The sequence below is a fragment of the Nanorana parkeri genome, unplaced genomic scaffold (genome assembly GCF_000935625.1).
Source record: "Nanorana parkeri isolate BGI_ZX_2015 unplaced genomic scaffold, ASM93562v1 scaffold20, whole genome shotgun sequence".
Lineage (NCBI taxonomy): Eukaryota > Metazoa > Chordata > Amphibia > Anura > Dicroglossidae > Nanorana > Nanorana parkeri.
Window position 1 is genome coordinate 1,077,435 of NW_017306288.1, and position 11,228 is coordinate 1,088,662.

At 42.1% G+C, this 11,228-nt stretch overlaps 1 protein-coding gene across 1 annotated transcript in view; it reads right to left on the reverse strand.

Annotated features, from left to right (window-relative positions):
- The window catches only part of PPM1A (protein phosphatase, Mg2+/Mn2+ dependent 1A), a 41,839-nt gene that overhangs the window by 19,338 nt on the left and 11,273 nt on the right, over positions 1–11,228 (reverse strand). Inside the window, exons 2-3 of the mRNA XM_018562559.1 lie at positions 4,296–5,150; positions 2,047–2,164 (exon numbers count right to left, since the gene is read on the reverse strand). Of these exons, the coding sequence (XP_018418061.1) occupies positions 2,047–2,164; positions 4,296–5,129 (952 nt within the window). The 5' untranslated portion in view covers positions 5,130–5,150. The remainder of the gene's footprint in view (positions 1–2,046; positions 2,165–4,295; positions 5,151–11,228) is intronic.

Below are 11,228 nucleotides of genomic sequence, written 5' to 3' on the forward strand. Positions count from 1 at the left end.
GTCACATACTGTCATACGGTGCTAACGTTTCGGGTCCGCACAGGGTTACTTCACCTGTCGCTCTGATGAAGGATCCCTGTGCGGATCCGAAACGTTAACACCGTATCACAGTATATGACATTAGGTATTAAATAAACATATCAATACTTAAAAAACCCTTCAAGTGTGTGGCGGTGAATTACTTTTATTTACTGTTACACAAATAGTGAAAGTGAGGACAGCGACGATTCTGCGACCAAGCTCAGTGATGTGCGAACTTGGTACTTTATTTACTGTGGTACGGATCAGGCAATGCCCCCAGAATTCCCATTTACTGGACCATTTTTTTTATTATTTTATTATAATTTTTTATAATTACATTATAATTTCTTATAATTGTGAAAAAAGTGTCAGGCAGGGCACTGGACAAAGCTCTAGGGACAAAATTGAAGTGAAATAGTTTGATACATAAGTGTAATCATAGCAGATTACATTGTATTGTGTGTATTCTGTGTACATTACAACTTTTCACTTTTGAATTTCCCGCCTGCTGTGACGCCCGAAAACGAAACTAAAAGTCAGATGCCGGCTTTTAGTTTCATTTTCGGGCCGTGTACAGCAGAGGACGCCGCGGGATTGCAGGGACAAGGTGAGCGTCACTTTTCTCTGCAGCCCCGAGTCTGGCTCGGGGTTACCGCTCCTAGCATTGAAAATTCACCCCGAGCCAGACTCGGGATTACCGCCAGGGAGGTTAAAAGCACATAATTGAACCAACGCACTGCTATACATTAAGAATGGCACCCAATGCACAGTAAAGTGGTGCCAACAAACCCTCAGTACAGAGCATCAGAACATATTTTGTTGCACGAAGAAAAAGAAAAAAGTATAGGTCCAATGTATTTTTCCATTGCCATACATTGGCAGCCTAGTCTTAATGAATGGGCAACATTAACGCAATACCCGTACAAGAGAAATACTGCTTCACAACAGATCATGTAGGTGTGAAGGGGCCCTTAAATGAAAAAAAAAAAAGAAAAAAATTGCGAGCAGGTAGACCATCGTAAAAGAGACATGCAAGGTCTCGTCTGCAATAAAGCAAACTTATCTACCTGTGTGCAATCCTTTTAGGAATATACAGTGAACTGTGCATGTGCATCTCAGTGTAACATTCCCATCACACCTCCACACCAGGATAAAGAACTCCCATACAGATGCGGGAGTTACATCATCCCACACCAGCCAGTCCAGATGGCTGAAGACCTAGTAACTGGAAGAAGCCTAAGAGAAGGAGGTTGGCACCAGTGAGGAAACTCATGGAGATCACATCACTGGAGGTTACATCACTGGAGTGGAGATAATCAATTGACTTTAGTTTAGCTTTATTATTACCATCTTTGCCTTTATCCTATACTGTGAACAATATGTCCAAGATGAATAAACATCATTTGGCTTTGCAACATCAGTGGCAGCTGATAAGAACTGTGGATTCAGGTTGGGGAAAAACTGAACACAGAAGTTCCAGAAAAACACAAGGAATCAGCATGCAGTACAACTTCTCGGTAAGTAATAAACAGCTTTGGAGTTTTCAGTCTAGTGAAAGTAGAGATTATTTAAAAAAATAGAAGAAACATGATTTTAAAAAAAGGTCTGGTTATTAACACACAAACATAAGATATCATACACCATATGTATACCTTCTACTATACCAAAATGATTATTAATCATACTGTAGATCACAATACAGTTGTGAATACTATGTTCAAACTTTTCACATTAGTGACTAAAAAAAAAAAAGGGTCTTTGCCCTATCTACCCCGACAGTAATGCAAATTGTCATGTGCTAGGGTACTAATGAGCTAGCCTTTAATTCTTTATGTAGAAATTACGTAGTGTTGTTTAGAGTTAACAATGTTGGAGACAAAGCTCATGCCAAATAGACAATAGTCCCCTTTGAACTGCACATTTTAATAGTCCCCTTTGAACTGCACGTTTTAATGGCACTTGAAGGCATAAGAACAGAAGAAAAAGACTAAGCATTAGGTTATTTATTTTGGTTAAATGATCCACCTTCTACTCTGCTTTCCAGGTATTTGTCCAAATCCGCTTCCCTCTTCACTGCCTCTGGTGACACTTTTGGAGCACTTGGAAAACAGATCACTATAACACTCATGTTGTCTCGGCTTCCCTGGAAAGGCAAAAATGGTATTCTTTAATTACTAAAAATCTTTGAAAACAGAACACAGCAAACAGATGTTTAAGTACAAATTGAAATAAGCATTACATGGCTTTAATTGAACATGGTCCACTTCAACTACTAATCAAACAGCATAAAATTAGCTCTTGGTCAGTTCTACCAAGTTTGTCCCCCTACTTTGAAGAAATGGTGCATTAACATGTCACAAACCAAGTAAATTGTGAGCATAGAATGGGGGAGGGAGGTGAGTGTAGCATAGAGTTCCCGGTGGTAAAAAATTGCAAGGTAAAATCAGCAGCTATAGGCATATAGACAGCTGGATTTGTATCAAAATTCTCAACTTTTACTGCAATAGTTGAGATCGGCATACAGTTTCAGCTTCCTACATCTCCTGATCTACTGCTTATTTTGAAATCACAGAGGGTAACCCTTTTTTACATGTTTTTCCATTATAGGCCCAGACGGTTCATTTAGCTCAATGTAGTGCGATAACTTATCACTTGCCATTTTCTAAATACATATACAAATCACAAATGCCATCAACAAACTTTATCCCATAAATGGGCAGCACAGTGGGGTAGTGATTGCGCTTCTGCCCTGCAGCACTGGGGGTCCCTGGTTTGAATCCCGGCCAGGTCACTATCTGCATGGAGTTTGCACATTCTCCCTGTGCTTGCGTGGGTTTCCTCCGGGTAATCCTGTTTCCTCCCACACTACAAAGACATGCTGGTTGGTTAAATAGCTCCTCTCTAAGTTGGCCCTCTATGTATGCATGTGAGATAGGGACCTTAGATTGTAAGCTCCTTGAGGGTAGGGACTGATGTGAATGTGCAACTACGTAAAGTGCCTCGGCTATATAAATACCTGTAAAAAAAATAAAATGTCCTATACACAGTGTCATTAAAGTCCACCCCATGCACATTAATAATAAATGTAAAAATTACACATTTTTTGTGTCCTTAAAAATGTCCTTAACAGGTGTAAAGTAAATCAACTCCGTGCTCCACTGGAATCACAGTGCAGTATCTCCCTTGGAAGAAGTCACTATTGACGAAACGCGTCGAAAAGTTTACACACTGATGTCAACACTGAGGTTCAGTGAGCTGTCGGGAAGGGAGAAGATAGCTTGTCACGCTCGTTCAGCCAGGGTAGGAATGAGTGGCTAATGGCCGGCTTAATACAGTACAGCACTGTCTATTCATTCAAATGTAAGTTGTTAGATACTTGTTAAAAGGTTTTTAAAAGTTTTAACACTATTTAGAGCTTATTTTTCTACTTGGTGCACCGAAATGAAGAAAAAAAAATATTTTTTAATATACTACATTTTGTTTAATATTTATTCATTTTTTAGATATTTTTAACTTTACTTTTAGGGGCTTCGGGAAAATATTAGGGATCTAAAGAGACCCCTGATAATTTCCTTTTAAAATAGAAGAAATTGAGAACAGAGTCCACAATCATGAATGAACAGGAGGTGATGTAGATCACTTCCCATTCATTGAGGATACAATCAACATGCTATGTCCTCAATTACGTACAAACACTCAGCGATCACTGAGTGATTGCACTCGTCTCCTTCCTGACACGCTGTCACAGGAGGCTGAGCGAGTGGAGCTCAGCCTCGTGTGACAGTGCTGGCTGTCTCCACCCACACACCGCTCTGCAACAGGGGGCTGAGCGGTGTGGGAGGAGAGACGCCAGCCGCTCACAACGCTCTCCCTCATGTGAAAAGGGACATTTCCAAAGACACAAAAAAAACAAAAAACAACAACTTGTTATTTTTGCATTATTAGAACATGGGCTAGATCAGTAAGTGTGTTGTTACTGTGTGTCTGCACTCAATAGATGGACTCAGTTTTTAGGAGTGACCAGTCAGAGAAAATCCAAAACTTCAAGTTGTCACCAGAACAGGAAGAGAGTGGAAATAATCAATAGGGACATCTGTTCTGGTGATAAACACAACTAAGAGGACATTCCCTTACTTTGGAGAGATTTCCCTCACTTATGTCTACAAGTAATCTCCCCAACTAGATACAGATTTAAAAAAAATATTCTGACTTTAGACATACTTTAAGTCAAATCAACTATAAAAATGAATAGTCCCGACAAAAATGTACTGTACCTTGTATAGACAGGTGTCTACGATTTCATTACAAACTTTTTCAAGGTCATCAGTAACTTCTAGTCTGGACCTTACAAATTCGCACAGCTCTTCATTTCCCATGACATCCCAGATACCATCACAGGCCAGAATTATAAACTGGTCGTCTTCTTCTGACCGCTCAATTTCATACACTTCAGGCTCTGGTGATACAAGCTGCTCTGTGGGGCCTTTTCCATGGACACATTTGTAATCAAAGTCACCTAGAGCCCTTGAAACTGCAAGTGACCCATTTACACGCTGGATCATCACAGAGCCACCAGCATTTTGTATACGCTCTTTCTCAAGTGGATTGCTCGGTTTGTGATCCTGTGTGAAGAAATGAACTTTCTTGCTTCTACAAAGTAATCCTCTTGAGTCTCCACAGTTGATAAAATAAATGTGATGAGGAGAAAGCATAACACCCACTGCTGTTGACCCGCTTCTATCGGCACCATGTTTCTTCTCAGAAATGACTCTCATATGTTCATCAATTTGAAGAAAACCTGTTCTGATTCCGTTTTTTACACTTTCCACAGACGGCTGTCCATCAGTCCCTTTGAAATCCTGGTTGCTTGTGATGTGGTCCAGCAAATGCTCACAGCAGTATTTGGCAACCTGGGAACCAGCGTGACCATCATAAACAGCAAAGAACGACCACCCATCAAGTCCATTTGGCAAACCAATCACAGCCGTATGTGCATCTTCCATCTCAACTCGCCAACCTTGCATGCTACTGAGCCCGTAACGGAGTTCATTACCATGCCCCTGGGCATTATGTTTTTCCATCTTTGGCTTGTCTAAAAACGCCCCCATGGCTTCTCAATTCTTTTAAACCTGTAGGGAGAAAAAAAAAAAAAAAAAAAATGTAAAAAAAATTTACAAAAAACTTCCCTCAAATATAAAACATGTATTTAAACAAAAGCACACTGTTCCTTTCCCTTAAACATCCTATAATTGAATACTCTATGCCTGATGTATGAAATACTAAGTACCCCATCAAGTGTATAGCCAATGTGAGCAAACGCACTGCATTCTGTACACAGCTTAGAATATGGGAACATGCAACCAAAATTACAGTCGCCTCATCTGCCCAACAATAAATTGAAAAAAGGTGCTTCATGCTGAAGCTGTTTTAATAAGTTAAAAGTCAAAAGGTTTCAAAGAATAAGCGCAGATCCATCCCTCCCGCGCAGATGTGGACTTGCCTTGATCCGACGCACACAGCCTCCAGGAGCTGTTTACATCCCAAAGGTAACTCCTCTCTCGGCAATGCATGCGCTGCAGAGCCCCATACACATATATGGGAATCGTCTACCTCTGGTTTCCAGATGGGATACGAGCCCCGCTAGACTTTTATGGGGATCTACTGCAGAGGCGCAACAGGAGAGAGGACTTGCGAAGCATGATGTCAACACACACACAGGAGGCAGTGGGCATCAGGTCTCAGTAAGTATGCATCTGTGGGAGGGGCAGTAAAAGATTTGTTAGGTCAGAGAAGGGGGGCGAAACATAAGTGCACATTGTCAGAAAGGGGCTGTGTCCTACCTGATTTCTGTCTTCCTGATACTTAAGAGCATGAGTGAGGATTGTTATACGAGAACTGGAAGTGTGTTACTAGCAGAATCACCATGGGAAAATAAAATTTAAAAAAACCAAAACCACAAACTAATGCAGCCACCACATCAAAAAACTGGTAAGCTGCAATAAAATGCATTTTTTTTTTGCCCTACACATACCCCCACCTAACCATTACGGCTACAAGGTATTTCATGGAGGCAAAGGGATGCCAAAATTAGATGTCCCCCACTACCAGTCTCCAGACAATGAACCAGTGGCAAGCACACCAATGAACTTTTCTGAGTAGTTTCCTTTCTTGTAAGCAAGCGCTGTGTTGTTTGATCACTGTGCAGTTTGTGCAATTCAATAGAAAGGCTCACAATGCTGGCCATCATCTCCCACTCAAGTCCTGGTAGACAGAAAGTTAGGAAAAATGGAGATTCCAAAAGGTCAAAATTATATACACTTGAATACAGACATTGGCCCTATTCATTCATTTAAAGAGTTTATGTAAACCTATCATTTAATGTCAGCAATTTTGCCATCATGCCTCACAGCAAGTAGTTTTTTAAGCAAACATTTTTTTGCAATGCGTCTTGTCTAGGGATTCTGTCAGAAACAGAACGTCCCCAACAGCAGGTTGACAGCACTGAACCACCGTTTCACAATTAGCAGCATTGTCAGCCAGTCACATATGCTCTTTCAGTTGCCCTTTGGGCTTTAGCTGGCCCATCACAAAAAACAATACTAATTGTAGGCCAGTGCAGGCTATAACCCCTCCAACTAGTTGGGCCACCCTTCCTAGATGGCAAAAAGGGAATCCATTAAACACTATAGCAGACTGTAGCTGTATGTTGGTATGGGAAGCCCACAAAGCTTTCATTAGAGGTGTGCTGATCAAACATGGTTCGAAACTCGAAAAGGAAAGGGAATCCCAGCTGTCACTTCTACAGGAACTCCACACTTTGGAACACAGGCACAAACTTGATCCTATCTGGGCGGAACTCACCACGATGAGACTTAGGGGGTGATTTACTAACCTAAACACACGCACGCAGCAGGTGTGTGTGATTTTCACACCGCAAAACTTATTTATCAACCAAAAAGTCTCTAAAAGCATATTTCCACTAATGCCATATATGGAAAAATCATGCACATGATGCATATATAATGCTGCTTCACAGTTTAGACAAAAATGGTTAGCTAATGTATTTACATTCCTGCATTCATCAACGCAAGCAACATAACATAGAGCTAATTTACACCACATTACCTTGCAATTCATTGCAGGGCTTTGCACAACACACCTGCTGGGTGTGTACACATTACAAAGGTGTTTTGATTCCTCCCATAGATCATGCTGGGAGGGAACACACTAGAGGTGTATACACGTTCATGGTGTGTTTATAAGGTTAGTAAATCAACCCCTTAAAGTTCAGTCAATATACACTGTCAAAGTTCAGTCCTCCATGGCTCCTCGTCAAAATCTCTAACGAAGTTGGTGACAAATATAGTTGTCTTTTGGCCAATGCCCTGAGAGATCATCGTTCACAATCATTTGTGCCCTCTGTTTCCACGAATCTAGGCAGAAAGGTAGATCTTCCCAAGGAGATAGCGCATGCTTTTGGACACTTCTATTCTTACTTCTATAATCCGCCCACTCCTCTAGATGCCCAAATCACCCGAAGATAAAAACGGCAGCAATGTTTTCTTATTTCGCCACATCTCAAAATGCCTAAAGTTATGGCTGCAATCTCGGAATCTTTGAAGGCTACTCTGACAGAATTGCAGTCAGCTCTTAAAAAGGTACTAAAACAGGCAAAGCCCCGGAGCCTGACTGTCTTACTTTGACTTATAACTTTCTGGCAGCACGTAAAGATCCTTCCTCCTGTTCGAGCCATCATCCAATATCTGTTGAATGTGGATCTCAAACTCCTTAACAAAATCCTGGCTAACCGTCGGTTACCTCATATTTCAACACTTGCCCATCTGGACCAGGTGCGTTTCATCCCATTTCATCAGACTAGAAACATAATTAAGTTTTTGAACCTGGTCCACCATGCCTCCTCTGCGTTGTTGCCCTGCTTATTCCTGGGCATCGGTGCAGAGAAGGCATTTGAAAGAGACAATTGGACTTCCTGGATACCATCCTGCGATTTGTGGGCTTGGACCGCAACATGCTGACCTGGTTCAGAGTCCTCTATTCTCATCCTACGGCCCAGGTGGGAGTGAATGGGGTTCTTTTGGAATCCTTTGGTATTGTCAACGGTACATGGCAGCGATGCCCTCTTTCCCAGTTATGGTTTGTTTCATCTCTAGAACCCTTCCTTTGCACAATACGTAATAATTCTGACATTGCAGTCCTTACACAACTGCAAATGGAGAATATAAAATATCTGTGTATGCAGATTTACTCTTTTCAATCGACAGGCCTGAAACATCTCTTCCGACTATCAGACTTCTTTTCCAGTGGGAACACGACCTAAAATTAATTGTTCTCCCAGGAGGAAGCTCAGAGGATTTTTCGTCTTACCTCTAATTCCTCAATCTGTTCCAGATTTCAAGAAACTCAATTATAAAAGTTCTCTCACGTTGGTATGTGACCTCAGTTCAGGCTAAGCATTTTAACACCTCAAATTCTGAGGCATGGGGGCGTGGTGGAACTGACATTGGCACGTTGCCCCATGTTTACTGGGACTGCCAAAAACTTGAACTATGAGGCGAGTGAAAAATCACTCATCCTCATAGTTCGAGCCGACTTGCGACAATGAAACTGTCACACGTCTGCTCAATAGATCGGGAAGTGAGTGAACACAGAGTCGCCAGCTCACTTCTCGATCCTCTCCCTGCAGAGAGCAGTGACTGAAGGGATTTCTCCCCCCCCCCCCCCGATCCTCCAGCGCTGACTGGAGGAACGGACGGGGGGGAGGGGCAGGTACTGCTGGCGCTGCCTCGCGCACAGCCAGGCGGATCTTGACAGCATTGTCAGGATCCGTACCGGCTGCGGTGGTCTCCATATTCTGCGAGCTGTAGCGATATACTGAGCTTTGGGTCACGGGAGGACGCTAGTATGTTCTCCTGTGACCCTTAAGAGAACTATGGGTAAAAACACTTACTCCATAGTTCTCTTAAGTCTACTTATATGGGTTGGACTTGATGGACGTATGTCTTTATTCAACCCCAAATACTATGTAACTATGTACTTAAATGATTACACTCTCCAACAGGATATGGCTTTTTATCTATTCAATCACAATTATATCTATTCTACAACCTGCTTGCTGGAGAAAAGAATCCCCACCTTCTGTCTGCATGCAGCTATGCAAAGTGGAAGAAATTAACCAAAATGGAAAGCATGATCTAGTCTTGTCTGGATAAAATAGAGGCTTTAATAAAACCTGGTTTTATTGGCACACATTCCTCCTCACTGACGACGGTAAGAACCTACTGGAGGATATGGACTGAATACATGGTTGTACGAGTTACTCTTGGCACATTTCTACTCCTGCACTCCATTCCTACACCCTAGTAGGCACTGCCGGGAGTCCTATACCCCTCAGGCGGAGTTGTCTACCCTCAGTGTTTCCTTTCCTTGCCCTTCACTCACTTTCCTCCCCACTTTTCTTGGATTTTAAGGTTTCCGACAAAAAAAAAAAGTTTCCCTACAGAGATTTGTTCGGTTATATATGTTTGGAACAAACTGCACTGATGTATTTTTACGAATATTTCTCAGTTATTGCCCTTTACAGTCCTGGAAATCCTTTATCATTTTTTGTCTAACGTTATATTCTATTCGCAGTTTGCTTACTGTTCTCTGTATGTGGATATTCATAAAGAGAAAAAAATACATTTTGCAGTCCAATTTGTTGTTGAACCTGGAAGGTCCACATCTGACATTCCCCAGCTTGACACAGATCCTGGAACATCCCCAGTGGACAGACTACTCTATCCAAGCACAGATGCTGCCAGCTAAGGAAATCTGTCTGCCAATTATTAATGCCAGGAATGTAAACAGCTGACAAGGCTAGAACCTGCATTTTCGCCCAGTACCAGGTCCGCTCTACCACTTTTTCCTCCCTGATGATTGATGTATGTCACTTCTGTGGTTTTGTCCACCTAGTTATGAAGCAAATGGCCCTCTAACAGGTTGGTCCAACACTGAAGGGACAGTTTTGTCACCCAAAATGTTTATTGGGAGACAGATTCATAAGACAACCAAGTCTCCTGCACCGACAGTGTGCCTAGGCATCAAACGGTTTTTCAGAGACAGCACCAACTTGTTCCATGACAACAAAATGTTGTGTTGCAGATGTCGGGAATGGAACTTGGCAGAGCAAAGTACCATCAGCCCCAAGACCCACATGCAGAAGGAGAGGATCAAGTGACTTTAAATTGAAACACACAGACTGTAGACCGGAAAGAGTCTGAAGTTTCTGCTGAGGAAAAAAACTATGGAATATTTGGGGCCGATTCTGAAAACCATCTCAGGCCAAACTGAGTCAGTATTTCTTAAACGTTCAGGATACACCCAACACTCTTCAGTGCCGGTACAGTCAGAGACACTTCTTCCAGAGCCCTTGCTGACTGTTCACAGAACAGGTGGTCATCCAAGTATGCAACAAATGAAATAGCCTGGGAGCACAACTAGGCTAACACTGGAACAAGCACCTTGGAAAATAAGTGAGGTGCAGAAGACAGGCTGAATGGAAAGGCTTAAAACTGGTGGTGGAGTATACAGCAAAACACACACTGATAGGGAGCTGGAAAGATGGGTATGTCTTGTATCCACTGCAGTTAAGCAGCCCCCCTAGTAAAGGGAAGAGATGACAGATCTGGTTGATCGTTCCATCTGGATCGCTCCAACCAGAATGTAAACATTCAGGGTCTTGAGGTCCTAGATACAGCAAATACCCCCATTTGGGATTGTGAACGAATGGGAGTAAAACCCATGAAACCATATTGCAGCAGGAACTGGGGCTATAATCACTTGGCCCAAAAAGTGCAAAGGGTGATGACAATCATGAGAAAGTTGCTCAGGGGACGTAGGTAGGTGTGATGTTAGAAAGCATGGAAGGGGCAGGGAATTGGATTCTCGTTTATAATCCTGGGACACCACCTCTATCACCCAGGTATTAGAAATGCAAGACATCTTAGTGTTCACAAAAGATAAACAGAAGCCGCCCTCATCCTGCAATTACAATAGAGGCTAAGAGATGATCCCTTCCTTGGCAGCAAGAAATAAGAGGTTGTAGTTGCACTTTAAGTGTAAATTTAATGATAGGTCTGCTGCCATAAACGCATGTTAAAGTGTTAAAAGAATATATTTTAAAAAAGCCTGGCAGTACACTCCATGTC